Source organism: Schistocerca nitens, chromosome 6 (assembly GCF_023898315.1).
Source record: "Schistocerca nitens isolate TAMUIC-IGC-003100 chromosome 6, iqSchNite1.1, whole genome shotgun sequence".
NCBI classification, from domain to species: Eukaryota; Metazoa; Arthropoda; class Insecta; order Orthoptera; family Acrididae; genus Schistocerca; species Schistocerca nitens.
The window spans coordinates 331,880,660-331,900,859 of NC_064619.1; the positions used below are offsets into that span (position 1 = coordinate 331,880,660).

General features: G+C 39.7%; 1 protein-coding gene across 1 annotated transcript in view; it reads right to left on the reverse strand.

Moving 5' to 3' along the window:
- Window positions 1–20,200, reverse strand: part of LOC126263502 (uncharacterized) — a 140,037-nt gene that overhangs the window by 33,070 nt on the left and 86,767 nt on the right. The window contains exons 3-4 of the mRNA XM_049960595.1: window positions 19,662–19,823; window positions 19,362–19,451 (exon numbers count right to left, since the gene is read on the reverse strand). Of these exons, the coding sequence (XP_049816552.1) occupies window positions 19,362–19,451; window positions 19,662–19,754 (183 nt within the window). The 5' untranslated portion in view covers window positions 19,755–19,823. The remainder of the gene's footprint in view (window positions 1–19,361; window positions 19,452–19,661; window positions 19,824–20,200) is intronic.

The following is a 20,200-nucleotide window of genomic DNA, read 5'->3' on the forward strand; positions in this document are numbered from 1 at the left end:
ACAACATGTACCTGTGGCACGAATTCATGATGAACCTTCAAACTCAAAGAAAGCTATCAGCAAGGCTTTGATGTTTGACCTGACATGATGAGCTTTTTTGGGTCTTGGTGAACCTTTCCTGACCCATTGTGAAGACTGAACCTTGGCCTCAACTTCATAACTATAGACTGTCTCATCATCAGTTATGATTCGCTAAAGGAACATGTTCTCATTTGTGCAATCCAAAAGCTCTTCACAGATTGCAAGGTGAAGGTCTTTCTGGTCCTGAGTCATGATCTGTGGGACGAACTCAGCAGCAACGTGATCCATTCCAAGATGCTGTATCAGCATTTCATGACATGATCCTGTTCTGGCATAACAATAGGTGCTGGCATGACGATCAAATGGAAGAGCAGAGAGGGCTATGAGATGATGTCAGCCAGTAGTATGCTGACGACCCCTCTCTAGCTTGACACCAAGACAGGAGCGGCCTCTACACGAAGAGAACATAAGTGTCTCGCCACCTAGCTGGAGTGGAAGACTTATGAATTGAACTGTTTTGCTTGCATTGAAATTGTATATACTAAAGGACATTGATTATATGCATGTCGCCAATTGCTTGTGACACACCTTTGTGAATACACAAAGTTAAGTATTGTCAATTTAACTTACTGTAATAAACTCCATTAATATGATTTGCCTGAGTTGTTGTCTATCGATCTGAGAAAACAGCTTCCTAGGCACCCTATACTGGATGAGTGGACAGAACACAATATTGACGAAGAGGATTCAAACACCACGTGCCTCACGGCCACTGAATTTTCTTTTGTGTTTCGCTGGTGCCTTAATTCTCTTTGTCTTTCCTTTGCAAGGGTGTTTACTTGCTTTAACAGTCTCTTATCACATGTTTGCTAATCAGTGTTTTCAGGTGGGTGTTGTAGAAATTTTCTTTGCTTTTGTACTCATATTTCTTGCTTGCCTTCTCTGTTTATTGCATTTGTCTCTTCCAACATGCCCACCCCACATACCCCACCACCTGCTCAGGTGCCACAGCTGCCAGCACTAGATGCAATGCAGCTAATACAGATGTTTCAGCAGAGCCAGCAAATATCCTCACTGCTAAACATAGTACAGTAGCTCTTGGTGAACCAAACTACTAATGCAGCACAAGCACCACCTACAGCAGCTCCAAGTGCTATAATGCCTTTTCGGCAGTTTCATGAACAAGAAGAGGAATGGCTCGAGTGGTTGCAACAGTTTGAAGCCTACAAAATTGCTCACAAAGTACCAGGTACTGTGAAGCTCCCATATTTATTGTCCACAGTAGGGAGTGCAATGGAGACTCACTCAGAAGTTATTTCCTGGTGCCACTCTGAGTGAACTTTCATACGATCAGGTTGTAGATTCGCTAACTATTTGACCAACAAGCGAATGTGGTAGCAGCTAGGTATCGATTCTTTAATTGTAAAAAAACAGTCAGAACAAACTTATTGCATGTGAGTAACAGATTTGCAGAGTATGATGAGGAAATGCAAATTCAAATGTGCTTGTGGTGCTTTATATTCAGATGTTAAGTTGCGATCATGTACAATGTAACTGATGTCAAACTCAGAGAACAGATTTTGAAACATTCTGATCCATCATTTCAGCAAGTAGTGCAAATACTAGATCAGTACGATTCACGTATCCTGTCAGCCGATAAATTTGAGCAGCCAGCAATTTGTCAGGTTGAGTCCCTTGTTTGCGACTGGCCCATTTGGTAGCACCAACTTGCACTCACCATGCCGCATAAACAACCCTCCACACCACATAAGCAGCTTGCTGATCAGGTGGCTACACAGGTGAACAGAATTAAGTCATGCCCTCGGTGTTATTCATTGCACAAATCCCAAGACTGTCCCTCCCGACAAGCACAGTGTTACACCTGTGGCAAGAAAGGGCATGTACAATCCATATGCGTGCAACAGAACAAACATAAGAATTTGGCCCACTCACAAAAATCTAGTCACAAGGCCCCCATCATTAATGCAGTATAAGCAAAATCTGCAACAGGCACTAGCAAAACTAGTAAGCGAGCAGTTTCTTCACTGCTAAGCCAGTCCAACAAACTTTATGTTTATTTGCTTCTTTGTGGGAAATGTGGGAAATTTCAACTGGACACAGGTGCCTCTGTTACATTGCTGAATCATCACACATATGAAATGTTAAGCTCCCCACGTCTGTCTAAAACTAGTATGCAGCTGACAGCTTGTAATGGACAAGACAGTACCTTTTCCAGAAAATGTACTTTGCCTGCCAAGTATCGCTCGCATACGCAAACAGTAACTTGTACAGTGATAGAATCATGCAATTGTGAGAACATATTTGGTCATGATTCCTTTGATTTGTTGGCTTTCACATTCAGAACAATGTGTTGCCAGTGTCTGCATTCCATGCAAAAGATAGTGTATCTATCTTGCTGAAAGAATTCCCAGAACTCTTTTCTGAAGGTTTAGGTAAGGCTAACAATTTTGTTGCACATATTACTCTAAATACAATGCTCAGCCAAAATATTGCCATGCCAGACCTGTTCCCATTGCATTACAGGAGAACACCACTGCTGAACTTGAAGAATTGCAAGATAGCAGAGATATTGCGCCCATACAAGCTAGCCAATGGGCAAGTCCACTGGTTTTGCTCCCCAACCTTTCAGGTCACATTCACCTCTCTGTTGACTGTAAGTCTATGGTCAACCCACAAACTGTGATTGATACTTACCCTTTGCCACACCCAGAGGATATCATGGACAGATTAGGCACTGGTTGGTACTTCTCAAAAACTGATTTGTACGACACGTATCTTCAAATAATGCTTGATGAAGAATCTCAAAAAGTGTGTGTAGTGAATACTCATTTGTGCTTGTTTAAATATTTGTGTTTGCCTTTTGGCAGTGCTTCCACACCCGCCATTTTCGAACGGTATTTGGAACAGCTGACTGCTCAAGTGCCAAACTGCTCAAACTATTTGAACAATATTGTTGTAGCAGGTCATACACCTGAAGATCATATTACAAATTTGTGTGCTTTGTTTTGTGTGTTATCTGATGCAGGACTAAAGTATAGACTGGAAAAGTGTGATTTTTTTAAACCTGAGCTGCAGTATCCTGGCCATGTCATAAACAGTTAAGGTGTACAGCCCCTTCAGTTACATTTTTTAGCCATACAAGATTTGCCAGTTCCTTGCAATGTCCCAGAATTGCAGTCAGTCTTAGGGAAAATGAACTATTATATTCGGTTCATACCGAATGCTGCACAAATCACAGCTCCATTGCAACTCTTGCGTCACAAGAACGTTCCCTTTGTTTGGACAGACAAGTGTCAACAAGCTTTTCAAAAACTTAAAGATGCATTGCTCAGTGATCAATGCTTAGTTCACTTTGATCCTGACAAATCAGTTGTACTGCAAGTTGATGCTTGATCTTATGGAATCGGTGCAGTGCTTTCACACAGAATTGGTGATACAGACAGGCCTATCATTTTCACATCAGAAGTGTTGTCCAAAGTGCAGTGTAACTATTCACAAAATGAGAAAGAGGCTTTGGCTATTGTGTAAGGTGTCAGCAAATTCCACCCCTATTTGTATGGCAGAAAATTCTACTTAGTAACGGATCACAAGCCTTTGCTGTCCTTGTTTCATCCGACAAAACCAGTTCCTGTACGAACTGCCCAAAAATTGCAAAGATGGGCTTTGTTGTTATCTCAATACCAATACAAGATTGTGTATTGTCTGACAGTGCAACATGGTAATGCTAACACACTTTCACGTCTTCTGATTGGCCCTGATTCAGACTTAGAAACTTCTGCTGCACCTTGTTGTCACATCGATGCCCAGGATTCTGAATTGCTTCAATCTTTTCCACTGAACTACAGGAAAATTGCACAGGACATGGAAGCTGATTCAGATTTGAGCATTTTGCTTACATACATTCGCACATCTTGGCCTCGTTACTTGCATAACATAAAGAGCTCTGTTAGTGTGCTGATACTTTGTATGTTGACATAGCCTCACTATACAGAAAGGTGTGATTCTTATACAAAATGGCAGAGGACAGTCATGTGTGTTGATCCTACAGCTTTGCAAACAGAAGCGTTGCAGTTATTTCACCAAGGACACTGGGGGACTGTTCATGGGAAACAGTTAGTGCGTCGACACTGTACTTGGCAGGGTATGGACACCCAAGCAGAACAGATGATGTCACAGTGTCACGCATGTGTGGAAAATCAGTCCGCTCCATCACAAAAATTCTCTGCTTGACCTAAGTCACAATCACTATGGCAACGTGCGGGACCTTTTTGGAACACTCATTGGTTGATTGTGGTTGACTCATATAGCAAGTTTCCTTTTGCTGTGCCAATGAATGTGACAATGTCACATAGCACAATTCAGGTGTTATCCTCTATTTTTTGCCTCGAAGGTTTACCTGAAATCATAGTGTCAGACAACAGCCCTCAGTTCCAGTTCATGTCTAATGAATGTGAAACATTCTGTGAACGCAATGGCATACAGCATCTAACTAGTTCACCATTCCATCCACAGTCAAACAGCGAATTGGAATGTTTTGTCAGAACCTTCAAGCAGCAGTTGGCCAAACTTCACTCCAGACACACCAGGGATCAAGCATTGCAACTGTTTCTCTCCTCCCATCATTTGCACACACGAGATGGACCATTGCCGGCAGAATTGCCTCATGTCTTGTCGCCATTGAGCACTACTCCGCATGCTCCACTCTCCTCAGCATCCAGTGCCCAAAGAAGATCACAGGTATTGCTTTGCAATGCATGATATTGTGTTTTATAGGGTTTTTAGTGGCAGCAGATGGTGGGTGCAGGGTGAGATAGTCTGACGACTTGGTGCTTGCATGTATCTCATTTCAGGTCCATACGGATTGCACCATCGACATCACAATCAACTTTTACCACTGTCATGTGCACAGTGATCCTCTGTGTCTCTTCCCCCTGATTCATGTATCCCAAGGACACTGTGGCCACAGGAGCCGCCAGAGGGTGTCATCACCACACCGCGGGACGACCCCATGGAGACTGAGCCTTTGCACCACAAAAGCTGATGCCTTCTACGTCAGGTTATTGGACTCAGGAGGTAAACGCATACCCTTCTGGTCATTTTCCAGGGGACATTTCGAACAGAGTGAAGGCCAGATGGCAGGGTATGGCTGGAAGCTTGACATCCCCTGCAGTCACAGCTTCCTGTCCATTGAAGTATCCATACTCCTGCCTCCCCTGCTGTTGTTGCTCTCCCTACATGACAATGGGCTGTTGCTTTGGGGAGGGGAAGGTTCCGGTGTAACGACAAGTGCCGGCATGATGATCAAGAATGGAAGAACACGGAGGGCTGTGAGACAATGTCAGCCAATAGTATGCTGATGAACCCCTCTTTAGAATGACATCAAGACAGGAGCGGCCTCTACATGGAGAGAAAATAAGCACAACGCCACGTAGCCACAGGCAGAGTGGAAGATGAGCCATCATACAAACACTATAGCAGTGATTTATGATCTGTATTGTATGAACAGAAACACTACCAGGTGCTAACTTTGTTTTGTTCACAAATTACAGAAATCTGCAATAAACTGCAAGTGAACTGCAGTTTTAGAATTTGCATGGAAATACAAGTTTTTGAGCTAATACACTGTCATTAAACTTAAAAACAACTGTAAGCAAGTTTCCATGCAACAACAAGTTTCCATCCAACATCAGCACAAAATATTACATATAAACAGGAGAGAAATATGTAACAGAAAACAGCATTCAAATTAACTTTTGAGACTAGCTCTTTTTTCCTGCAACAGTACATACAGTCACACAAACATTCACACAGACACCCAAAAGAATACTCCCAGTGAAGAACCCACCACAGGTGACACAACAATGTCAAAGATTCTTCAAAAAGTTTATTATGAAATCCTAAAAAACACTGCTCATCTACTCCGATAAATAATAATCTGTGATTGGGAAGCTGAAAATCACTGGCTAAATACCATTGTTTGTAAACAAACAGGTTGGTCACGCAAATGAAAATGCTAGCAAAATTCAAACTAAAGCAAAATTCAACTAAATGTTCAGTTCCTCCATCAATGCACAGAGTTCAAGTTCCACAAAAGGTTCAAGTTCTTCCACCTAGGTACAGACTTAAAGTTCCCTTGGAACAGTTTACAGCCAATGTACTACAAGATCAATTCAAGAAAAGTTTTATGACATCCACAATCAATGAAGACAGATCCATCAATGGCACTGTCGTGATACAGCGCATTGTCCGTATCAATGGTGACTGATTGTCGGCAGAAGCAGTGGTGGTAGTGTCAGCATGGGATTGATGTCCAAACTGAAGTCCTGGCTTAGAGTGAACTGCTGACAGATGGCCATGTGCCAGCCTAAATACTGTCTGGTGGCAGGATATCTTGTGATCTATTTTTGGTCATGTATATTGCAGAAATGGGCAGGTTTCTACGACCCGCAATCTCTGGCAGCACCGCTTGGGCTGCCTAGAGGAAAACTGGGAAATCTACTTTACATTGGGGGCTGGTTATCATGTGCTAATGTACTACACCACACTGTAAACATCGCACTAAAATTGTGTGATTTCTCTGTAAATGCAAGCCCGAAATCACATAAAATTTCTCTTTGACTGGGAGGTAAAATCACTTGGAAATTACACTGTTTATATTTGAAAGCAAGGGGAAACTACAGCCGTAATTTTTCCCGAGGACATGCAGCTCTACTGTATGATTAAATGATGATGGCGTCCTCTTGGGTAAAATATTCCGGAGGTAAAATAGTCCCCCATTCGGATCTCCGGGCGGGGACTACTCAAGAGGACGTCGTTATCAGGAGAAAGAAAACTGGCGTTCTACGGATCGGAGCGTGGAATGTCAGATCACTTAATCGGGCAGGTAGGTTAGAAAATTTGAAAAGGGAAATGGATAGGTTAAAGTTAGATATAGTGGGAATTAGTGAAGTTTGGTGGCAGGAGGAACAAGACTTTTGGTCAGGTGATTACAGGGTTATAAATACAAAATCAAATAGGGGTAATGCAGGAGTAGGTTTAATAATGAATAAAAAAATAGGAGTGCGGGTTAGCTACTACAAACAGCATAGTGAACGCATTATTGTGGCCAAGATAGACACAAAGCCCATGCCTACTACAGTAGTACAAGTTTATATGCCAACTAGCTCTGCAGATGATGAAGAAATAGATGAAATGTATGACGAGATAAAAGAAATTATTCAGGTAGTGAAGGGAGACGAAAATTTAATAGTCATGGGTGACTGGAATTCGTCAGTAGGAAAAGGGAGAGAAGGAAACATAGTAGGTGAATATGGATTGGGGGGAAGGAATGAAAGAGGAAGCCGCCTTGTAGAATTTTGCACAGAGCATAACTTAATCATAGCTAACACTTGGTTCAAGAATCATGAAAGGAGGCTGTATACATGGAAGAAGCCTGGAGATACTGACAGGTTTCAGATAGATTATATAATGGTAAGACAGAGATTTAGGAACCAGGTTTTAAATTGTAAGACATTTCCTGGGGCAGATGTGGATTCTGACCACAATCTATTGGTTATGAACTGCAGATTGAAACTGAAGAAACTGCAAAAAGGTGGGAATTTAAGGAGATGGGACCTGGATAAACTGAAAGAACCAGAGGTTGTAGAGAGTTTCAGGGAGAGCATAAGGGAACAATTGACAGGAATGGGGGAAATAAATACAGTAGAAGAAGAATGGGTAGCTCTGAGGGATGAAGTGGTGAAGGCAGCAGACGATCAAGTAGGTAAAAAGACGAGGGCTAATAGAAATCCTTGGGTAACAGAAGAAATATTGAATTTAATTGATGAAAGAAGAAAATATAAAAATGCAGTAAATGAGGCAGGCAAAAAGGAATACAAACGTCTCAAAAATGAAATCGACAGGAAGTGCAAAATGGCTAAGCAGGGATGGCTAGAGGACAAATGTAAGGATGTAGAGGCTTGTCTCACTAGGGGTAAGATAGATACTGCCTACAGGAAAATTAAAGAGACCTTTGGAGAGAAGAGAACCACATGTATGAATATCAAGAGCTCAGATGGAAACCCAGTTCTAAGCAAAGAAGGGAAGGCAGAAAGGTGGAAGGAGTATATAGAGGGTTTATACAAGGGAGATGTACTTGTGGACAATATTATGGAAATGGAAGAGGATGTAGATGAAGATGAAATGGGAGATAAGATACTGCGTGAAGAGTTTGACAGAGCACTGAAAGACCTGAGTCGAAACAAGGCCCCGGGAGTAGACAACATTCCACTAGAACTACTGATGGCCTCGGGAGAGCCAGTCATGACAAAACTCTACCATCTGGTGAGCAAGATGTATGAGACAGGCGAAATACCCTCAGACTTCAAGAAGAATATAATAATTCCAATCCCAAAGAAAGCAGGTGTTGACAGATGTGAAAATTACCGAACTATCAGTTTAATAAGTCACAGCTGCAAAATACTAACGCGAATTCTTTACAGTCGAATGGAAAAACTGGTAGAAGCCGACCTCGGAGAAGATCAGTTTGGATTCCGTAGAAATGTTGGAACACGTGAGGCAATACTGACCTTACGACTTATTTTGGAAGAAAGATTAAGAAAAGGCAAACCTACGTTTCTGGCATTTGTAGACTTAGAGAAAGCTTTTGACAATGTTGACTGGAATACTCTCTTTCAAATTCTGAAGATGGCAGGGGTAAAATACAGGGAGCGAAAGGCTATTTACAATTTGTACAGAAATCAGATGGCAGTTATAAGAGTCGAGGGGCATGAAAGGGAAGCAGTGGTTGGGAAAGGAGTGAGACAGGGTTGTAGCCTCTCCCCGATGTTATTCAATCTGTATATTGAGCAAGCAGTAAAGGAAACAAAAGAAAAATTCGGAGTAGGTATTAAAATTCATGGAGAAGAAGTAAAAACTTTGAGGTTCGCCGATGACATTGTAATTCTGTCAGAGACAGCAAAGGACTTGGAAGAGCAGTTGAACGGAATGGACAGTGTCTTGAAAGGAGGATATAAGATGAACATCAACAAAAGCAAAACGAGGATAATGGAATGTAGTCAAATTAAGTCGGGTGATGCTGAGGGAATTAGATTAGGAAATGGGATACTTAAAGTAGTAAAGGAGTTTTGCTATTTAGGGAGTAAAATAACCGATGATGGTCGAAGTAGAGAGGACATAAAATGTAGACTGGCAATGGCAAGGAAAGCGTTCCTGAAGAAGAGAAATTTGTTAACATCGAGTATAGATTTAGGTGTCAGGAAGTCGTTTCTGAAAGTATTTGTATGGAGTGTAGCCATGTATGGAAGTGAGACATGGACGATAACTAGTTTGGACAAGAAGAGAATAGAAGCTTTCGAAATGTGGTGCTACAGAAGAATGCTGAAGATAAGGTGGGTAGATCACGTAACTAATGAGGAGGTATTGAATAGGATTGGGGAGAAGAGAAGTTTGTGGCACAACTTGACTAGAAGAAGGGATCGGTTGGTAGGACATGTTTTGAGGCATCAAGGGATCACAAATTTGGCATTGGAGGGCAGCATGGAGGGTAAAAATCGTAGAGGGAGACCAAGAGATCAATACACTAAGCAGATTCAGAAGGATGTAGGTTGCAGTAGGTACTGGGAGATGAAGAAGCTTGCACAGGATAGAGTAGCATGGAGAGCTGCATCAAACCAGTCTCAGGACTGAAGACCACAACAACAACAATATTTGAATGTTTGCTGGTATCCAAATAAAATGGACAAAAACATGTTTTGTAGTGCTCTCTCCATGATAACAAGAAACCAGTGTTGAGCGCTGAAATGGTCCACCATGCTCTGGATCAATTCAGAGAATGAGATGCAGTTGTCCAATTGTGACTGCACATGCTCTGATGTGACATCATCCCTTCCAACACTGTGAATGCTACATTGCTCACAGCACTAGGTCAGTATTTTTCTTTGAAATTCCATGTAATGTGTTGTGCAAGAGTAGAATCTGAGGGGTTTTTGAGGCGTGATTTCAGTAACGACTCCATGGGAGAGTGGTTAGCTACATTGAATGCCGACTGGCAATACATTGGCCCACGTTAGGTTCATGCTGCCACCAACATGATTTTTTTTATTTCATTTTGCTCCTTGCAGCCTTAAAAAATTGATCATGAAGTTTAAATATATTCAAACAGTTCAATCTATGCATGTGAAAATTAATACATTCAATTTAGTTAAAATTACTCTGCTTGTAAGTCAAAAGACTATAGATGGTCGTAAAAAAGGTAAGTATATGAGTAAATTTAGCATGACAAGTTTTTTTCCCTCTTTATAGTGGGTATCACAGCAATGAGTTTCTTAAAAGAAGGTGGCATTTTCCACTTTTGCTGTATAAATTGTATTTGTTCATGACTAGTTTCAGCCTTCTGGCCATTAGAAAGCTATGCCTTACACACTGAAACATTGGCTGTCTTATTAGTTTGAGAGCATTTGTGGACAAAAATGAATAGAAAACACAAATTTAAAGATTCTTGTCATTTCAATATGCAAGGGTGAGGCATGTTTTTCTATTACAGAACCACAAAATCACTTGAGAAATTGCCTAGAAGGCTGAAACTAGTTACGAACAAATGAAATTAATACAGCAAAAGGGGAAAATGCCACCTCCTTTTACTATGAAAGTGTTTTCTGTAGATGGTCTGCTAAATAGACCCCTTTCCAGTAGATCTTAGGATGAGAATATGAGATCTAAAGAGTTAGGTAGATCTCTCATAAATCTAATAACAGGGTGATGTGAGTTGAGGCTCACTGATTTGGCTCAAACTATGTGAATAGAAGCAAGTAGATGACCCTTAAAGTTCCTAGAATATGTCACCTGAGTGGGCCATAGGAAGAAGTAAAATGCTCTCTAAAATTTTATGCCTAGAGTATGAGTAAATTTTGAGCATCAGATCTTGAAACAGTGTGGTAGCAAAATGGTTAAGAGTGTAAACTAAAAGTTCACAAGATGGGATTCAATTCCCAGTAGTTCTATCATTTTCGCTCTTTCATTTTATTTTATTTTTCACAATGTTAAAGATAGATGGAATATTTGGAAAGTAAGTACTGTTTTGGAAAAAAATCATAAAAAACATTTTTTCAAACTGAAATCTATTTTTCCAAGGAAGAACATTTCTTAAGCTCCTTTTCTACATAGTTGCCACCATTCTTCAGATATCTGTCATAGCAGGAAAGCAACTTTTCTATGCCCTCTTCATAGAAAGATACTATCAGTGAATGCAGTTATTGCTGAACACTGCCAAAGTGCCTTCCTCCAAAATTACCCTTCAAGTTCAAGAACAAGTGGTAGTGAGAAGGAGGGAGATCAGGTCCATATGGTGGGTGATTAAACTGCTCCTAACTGAATTTGTGAATGATGTTTGGGTAACACCAGCAGAATGGGGACGTGCATTGTCATGAAACAGCACAATGCCTCAGCTGAGCTTTCCATGCCTTTTGTTTTGAATTGTGTACTGAACTTTTTTCTATGTTTCACACTGTCATACCATAATGATGGTTTCACCTCCGGGAAGAAACTCAATAACCACAAAATGGTGCAAGAAACATCCTGCGTTCAGCAGTGGCTGTCTTCACTGGAGGCATCTTCCTATGAAGAGGGCACAGAGATGTTGGTTTCCCACAGTGACAAATGCCTGAACAATGGTGGCAACTATGTAGAAAAATAGTTTAATAGTTTAAGAAAGATTCTTTCTTGTAAAAATAAATTTTGGTTTGAGAAACATTACTTACTTTCCAGACATTCATCATAATTAAATAGTTCAGTTTATGTAAGTAAAATGAATAGATCCAATTTAATAATGATTTACTATCCCTGTAAGTCAAAAGGCTACAGGCCTCCACTGGTTATTTATACAGAAATTACAGGCCAGGCATCAACAAGGTTGAGAGTAATCACAATGAATAACTGACTCTGCAATCAGTCTCTAAAGATCATATCATTCTCTGACAACACATCACTGGAATGTGGTGTGGAGAGGCATTTTCTCATCAATCTGCTCTCCCAGATGTTGAGTGCACCCTGTTCTAGCCTTTCCAGCAAGAAAAAACACCTGAAAGTACTGGGAATTGAAACCAACTTATCTCTGTGACTCTCAGACATACTGATTGCTCAGCCTATTGAGGTGCACCATATCTATTGGTGGAGCAAATTACGGGTTCCTAGTTTGGCACAGACATTCCCATAAAAAAAACTTGCTTCTGCTGCAAGTCTCTCTCCCCTTTAACTTCAAGTTGTTACTGCCATACTTAGCACTCCAGTTTTCATCTAATACTTAAGACTTCCAACAAATCCTTGTGCAATAGCACTGTCTGCAACACTTCCTTTTCTTCTATTTGGTAAAGGAACCTTGACTAAAAGAACAATTTATTCTGGCAGCTTCTGCAAGAGTATACCAATTTCTATAAGTAGATGGTTTTTCTGTCTTGTTTTGATCACAGTTATCTTCTAAAGTTTCTTGTTGAAAAATATTTATTCTGTCAGGACAGTGATCTATGTTACTAAACAGCTACAATTGCCACCCAGTTACAGTTGCAGGTTGTGTATCTAATGGCTTCAAGGGGCAGTAAAAATTTGATTTTCAGTGTTTCATTTAATTACTGACCGAATTTAAAAATGTAAAATGCTTCCATAATTTACACATTAAGTGGTATACTCTTACATTAAGTGTTTAACACAATAAGACAAGTATTAAATTGATTTAGGAGATGACGTGTTGTACAAAGATCACAGGATTGAAAATACAGTCCCATGTGAAGTGAGGAATACGATGAAATCAATACTGAGTGTCATCACCACTGTTGGCTATAGCTGCTGCTACACACCTTGACCTTGGCATTAAATCAAAGAGGCTCTGGAAATGTTGTTGGAGTATAGCAGCCCATGCCACTTCCACATATTGCCAAAGTTGATCTGGTGTAGAAGCAGATGGTGTATCCCAGGCCAGTCATTCCACAATCATCAACTAGAAATTTTTGATAGGTGAGAGATTGAAAGAACAAGGAGGCCAAGGCAAAAATGCAATACAATGGACGATGAAGATGTCTCGAACATTGTGTGCCAAACATGATCGCGCATTATCTGGTTGCAATGTGGCCATTGGCAAGCTCTGAAGGTATGGGGCGACAACAGGCTCCAACATTTCAGAGATGTGACACTGACTGGTTGGTGTATCTGCAATGTGTACTATGGGGGTATGGGAATGGAATCCAATAGCACCCCAAACCATGATATTGAATACAGGGCCAGTATGGCGATGCATAAGGCAACAGTCCAACAATCTCTCAGAATGGTGTCTCCAGGCTCTAAGCCGACCACTGTGGTGATGCAGGCAGAATCGGGATTCATTAGTAAACACAATGTCATTTCATTTGGTTATCCATGTTGGTCATTCATCACATCATTGCCAGTGCAAACGCCTTTGGCATTGACTCACTGGTAAACACAGCAATGGATGCCTTGTGAACAGTCCACTCTGCTGCTAACAACATCATGTGGTAAGTGCGGACACTGATTTGTTGTGTAACAGACAAAATTGTTGTGCTATAGTTCATGATGTGGCAGAGTAATCCATTACTGCCACATACACAATATGCCTGTTGCCACATGCAGGAACGCAATGAGGTGCATGCAATTGGTCCTGTTGGTCCATCATTCCCTCCTGCATTAATTGATTACAAATCCGCATCACAGTTGTTTGGTTCTGTCTGACATCACCAATTTCTCTGAAGGATAATATGCAATCCCTATAAGCAACAATATCCCAGTAAGCAACTATTCATTCTCAGTCAAACTATGAAATTTGCTCGAAAGATGCTCAATGTCTTCTGCAAGGTATACTGAAGCTGCTTACACAAAACAACTGAACGAAAGAACAAGTCCAGTATGTCCACACGGCTGCCTGTTGCCCCTCTATACAGTGCTTGCAGGTGGCACTACTGGTGCCATGATATGTGCCTATGCTGAAATGTGTATCTCTCATCGCTGCAAAGGCATGCTGTGAATTTCACCTGATTTGGATGCTTCCTTCAGGGTGTTGCATCTTGGAGGGCCAGCAGTGTATAAAAAAAGTATTTCCTCTCAAGCTTAAAAAGAAACTCACAGAGCCACTAATACTCCCAATCCTTCATTATGGTGATGCTATTCTCATATGACTTTTATATGAGAGCTCACATCGGCTGGAATTGGCAATAAATGCTTGTGTGTAATACATTTGTGATGTGTGCATATCACTTCTGCCTATGAACAAAATATCATCATCTTGATCACTGTACTCCTCAACCATTACACTAATATCTGAAGGAAAAAAACCAGCAGAAATACCTGTTCTCAAACAAGTAAAATCCTCTCTGAACCACTACACAATACTGCCATGTTCTTCAGATCATTTTCTGTATCAGTAACCTGACTTTTGAACAATCTTCCCCAAAATATTACAAAAATTAAAATCTGTTTGAATTGCAAAAGACACCTAATGAAACACGTTCTATCAAAAATGGTTCAAATGGCTCTGAGCACTATGGGACTCAACTGCTGAGGTCATAAGTCCCCTAGAACTTAGAACTACTTAAACCTAACTAACCTAAGGACAACACACACATCCATGCCCGAAGCAGGATTCGAACCTGCGACCGTAGCGGTCGCGCGGTTCCAGACTGTAGCGCCAGAACCACACGGCCACCAGCGGCCGGCACACGTTCTATCACAATAGCTATCTCTTCTGCAGCTTAATCTCATCAACCCTTCCTCTCCCACCACTTTTCCCTTCTCTTGTCGACAGAGTTCTCTATTGAGATCATCTTCTTTCCTAGCAGCCATTGTTACTTTCATTTCAATCTTCCCCTCTTTCATCATCTATTCCAGTTCTTCTAATACAAAACATGCTACACAGGTGCTAAAGTAGATAATAAGATTCTAAATGGATCCATTATTTTATCATTATTAATTTTACTACTATTGTTCTTAGTCTATTGACAATTATTATTATTTATTAATAATGCAAATTATTATTATTGAGTTTTTTATGTAATAATTAATCTATAACATTCTTAATTCCTCCACTATTTTTTCATCATTATTAATTTTACTGTTATTGTTATTATTATTATTGTTATTATTGCCAGTCACGAAAACTGACAACGGATGGGAGAACAGTATATTGACCACACGCCTCTCCATACCTACATCCAGAGATTCCTAAGGACTGAGGATAATACGACAGCCAGTAGGTACTGTTGGGTCTTCATGGCCTGTTTGAACAGTGTTTGTATTACTGACAGTTATTCTTTATACCAGTAATTAAAATTACTATTTTTATTGATAATGAAAATTATTTTCTGGTCACTGTCATATACTATTTTTTTGTATGTGTTGTTTCTGGTCAGATATAAGAGGGGGACTTTTAAGGCCCTAATCTGGCCAGGCTAAATAAGCAACAAATAAATACACATATTCCCCAGTGATTTGAGAATGAGAGGACTTCACGATTTCTGAACAACTTTACACAAAATTTTAAATCTTTTTGAAACTTTCTTCCTGCCCTCTCCCACAAAATACAAAAATATATAAAGGGATTTTTCCTTCTTTGGTTTACCAGTTTTGGTTTTGACTTTTTTCATTAGTCTGTGGGTGAATAATCTGAAACTACTGAAACAAACACAGTTTTGAGTCTTAAACCACAACGGAATTACACACTTAGTATCAAAATTGAACACATTTCTAATCAGATGTTTGAATCAGTCAGGTCATATTATTTCTAGATGTGAACTGAGTTTACACAAGCACTTTCAGAAGTGTGAGAGAGAATGAAAATAAAAGGTCAATAAATCAATAGCGACAGATAAGGTTGCTTTCTACTATTTAACTTCCTTCTCCACCTTTCTAAAATGTATTTCTTACCCCTGCAGTCTGAATTTTTTTCCCCATGTTATGTATTCCACAGCTCTCAGCAAGTTTCACTCTCTTCCTGTTTCCGTATATTTTTTTCCAATGAAGAGTTACTTATAAAGGCATGAAATTCCAAACCAATACAGAAAATGCTCTCAGCTAGCAGAAATGGTAAAGTCTGCCAGCCTTTCTTCCAAGATTAAGGTGGAGTTCACCATCTGCATCATCATCGATAGAACTGACTGTGGTCCTTTGGTGCACAGCCGAATGGAGGGTCTGAATCACAGTCTCAGGCAGTTTTGTGACTGCGTAGGCTGCACATTTCTTGACTTGCAGTATCAGGTGGTGGGTTTCTAGGTTCCGCTTAATAGGTCAGGAGTCCACAACACACAGGAGGTGGCTACATGGATAGCGGGGGCTGTATGGAAGGGACTGGGCAGTTTTTTTAGGTTAGAGGGTCTCAGGGAACCACAGAAAGGGCATCTGTCTAAAAGGAGGCAGGTAAAACACAGTAAAGTACTTGTAGAAACAATTGGTATTGTAGTTGTAAATTGTCATAGCTATGATGGAAAAGAACAAAAGCTCCAAGCCCTAACAGAAAGGGCTGAATCTCAAATAGTTATAAGTGCGGAAAGCTGGCTAAAGCTGGAAATAAGTTTAGCCGAAATTTTTCCAAGCAATCTAACAGTGTTCAGAAAGGACAGATTAAATACAGTTGGTGGTGGAGTATTTATTGCTGTCAGAAGTAGTTTGACTTGTAGTGAAATTGAAGTAGATAGTTCCTGTGAAATAGTATGGATAGAGATTATACCAGACAATCAGACTAAATTAATTGGATCGTTTTACCGAACCCTTGACTCAGAAGATGTAGTTGCTGAACAGTTCAAAGAAAACTTGAGTCTCATTTCAAATAGGTACCCCACTCATACAATTTTAGTTGGTTGTGACTTCAATCTACCCTCAATATGCTGGTAAAATTATATGTTTAAAGCTGGCGGCAGGCATAAAACATCATCAGAAATTGTACTGAATGCTTTCTCAGAAAATTATTTTGAACTATTAGTTCATGAAAAGAAACGCAAAGTGTATCTATTTAAAAAAACTGATAAAAATGCTCTTAACACCTTTTTAAGAGACAGTCTTCACTCCTTCCTATCTGATCATGTAAGCACAGAAAACTTGTGGAATGATTTCAAAGAGATAATATTGACAGCAAATTCAGAGATATGTACTATGTAAATTAATAAGTGATGGTACTGATCCCCCAGGGTACACAAAATGGGTCAGATCACTGTTGCAGAACCAGTGAAAAAAGCATGCCAAATTTAAAAGAACACAAAATCCCCGACACTGGCAAAGTTTTGCAGACGTTCGAAATACAGCACGTACTTCAATGTGAGATGCTTTTAATAATTTCCACAATGAAATTCTGTATCAAAATCTGGCAGAAAACCCAAAGAGATTCTGATCATACATAAAGCACACCAGTGGCAAGACGCAATCAATACCTTCACTGTGTGATAACAATGGTGAAGTCACTGATGACAGTGCTACTAAAGCAGAATTATTAAACACAGTTTTCTGAAACTCCTTCATCAAAACGGATGAAGTAAATATTCCTCAATTTCAAGCAAGAACAACTGCCAAGATGAGAAACATAGAAGTAGATATCCTCGGTGTAACAAAGCAACTTAAATCACTTAATAAATCCACGGCCTCCGGTCCAGATTGTATACAGGTCAGGTTCCTCTCAGCTTATGCTGATATAATAGCTCCATATTTAGCAATCATAGACAATGCTCGCTCACAGAAAGATCCTTGCCTAAAGACTGTAAAATTTCTTAAGTCACACCAATACCGAAAAAGGGAAGTAGGAGTAATCTGCTGAATTACAGGCCCATATCACTAACGTCGATTTGCAGTAGGGTTTTGGAACATATACTGTATTCGAACATTATGAAGTACCTCAAAGAAAATTATTGACACATATTCAGCATGGAATCAGAAAACATCTTTCTTGCAAAACACAACTAGCTCTTTATACTCGTGTCAAATTGATTCCATATTTTTAGATTTCCAGAAGGCTTTTGACACCATTCCTCACAAGTGTATTCTAACCAAACATGTATGCCAATGGAATATAGCCTCAGTTGTGTGACTGGATTCATGATTTCCTGTCAGGAAGGTCACAGTTAGTAGTAATAGACAGAAAGTCATCGAGTAAAACAGATGTAACATCTGGTGTTCCCCAAGGAAGTGTTATAGGTCCTCTATTGTTCCTAATCTATATTAACAACATAGGAGACAATCTAAGTAGCCCTCTTAGATTTTTTGCAGTTGATGCTGTCATTTACCATCTTGTAAAGTCATCAGATGACCAAAATGAATTGACAATGATTTAGATAAGATATCTGTATGGTGCGAAAAGTGGCAATTGACCCTGAATTTACATGAGTACTACAAGAAATCCGCTAAATTTCGATTATGCGATAAGTCACACAAATCTGAAGGCTATAAGTTCAAATAAATACTTAGAGATTACAATTACAAATAACCTAAATTAGAACAATCACATACATAATGTTATTGGTAGAGCAAACCAAAGACTGAGATTCCTTGGCAGAACACTTAGAAGGTGTAACAGGTCTACTAAAGAGACTGCTTACCACGCTTGTCCGTTCTATTCTGGAGTATTGCTGTGCAGTTTGGGATCCGCAGCAGGTGGGACTGATGGATGACATCAACAAAGTACACAGAAGGACAGCTTGTTTTGTATTATCGTGAAATAGGGGAGATAGTGCCAAAGGCATGATACATGAATTGGAGTGGCAATCATTAAAACACAGGCATTTTTCGTTGCGACAGGATCTTCTCATGAAATTTCAATCATCAGTTTTCTCCTCCAATTGCGAAATAAGAGAAATCAGGGCTCACACAGAACAATTTAAGTGCTCATTTTTCCCGCATGCCATTCAAGAGTGGAACGGTAGAGAGACAGCTTGAAGGTGGATCATTGAACCCCCTGCCAGGCACTTTATTGTGAATTGCAGAGTAATCACGTAGATGTAGATGTATTTAAGAAAATGTTGTGCTAGTAACAAAAGTGGAGGACTTTTACATATAAAACTCTGAATGAAATAGGCTGTTGTAATCATACTACTATTGCAGAAATTGTTGTCCCACAACAAAAAGAATGATAAAGCATCTAGTGAAAAGGAAAACAAAAGAAGTGGTTTAGAGTCATATTTACAGTATGAAATACATTTGAATATTCCAGTCAAACGCTACTGAAATATTAATATTCCACTTATAAAAGCAACAAAAACATGTTTATTGCCAACTGAATATGACGTTATTTCACTAAATCTCTGTTTTTTTGTGATGGAGGGACATACAGGAGTGAATCATACCATTCCAAAAAATGTTGGAAACCAGATACCGGGTTCAACTGCCAGATTTCTATTGGATGCTGAGTGATTGATGAGTATTTTACTGTGAGGCTGGAAATAAAAAACAAAATAATTAAAAAATGAATATGTTTAAATAATACAAAAAATAGTGCTGCTAAAGACTATTAGATAATAGGGCTCTAATAGACAGATTTTTCTTTTAGTTGAATTCTGAACTATGGGAAAGGACTCTATTTTTAAAAGGTGCTCATCTTACATTTTACTGTCTTTGTGCATTTTTATAGCATGGTGATTACTTACTGGAACTGGTGATCCTTCACTCTCTGGGCGTTTACTGGAATCCCAATACAGGGCTCGCCATCGACAACAAGTGTTGTTGTAACAGGACAGCATGATAGCAGCAAAGCCAGATGCCCCAACTCCTATATTTATCTGGGGGATACGTGACTCCACAAAAAGAGGCTGCAAGTTCCATACCTTTTTTTAGTGCCATTTCAAATACCCAGAAACAAGTAAGTATAGATTATTAGCTTTATCTCTCATTCCCCAGTATATTAATGGGTACATTAATGGAGTCTAAACAGAAAAGTAGAATACCACTCACACACATTGCATACAATAAACTTTCATACTGAGCAAGGAAGTGTGGGGCCAGAACTTTTTGTAGCTTATAAGCACAACATAAGATTAAAAATGTGAATGTATTTCAGGCCCCTGAAGATGTCTTGATAAATTACACCAAAACAATGCACCTGGCAAAACAAAATTTTATTTATTCATTTGCACTAAGATGTAACCTCACGCAATTTTCAGACAAATGTATCTATGCACACTGAGCC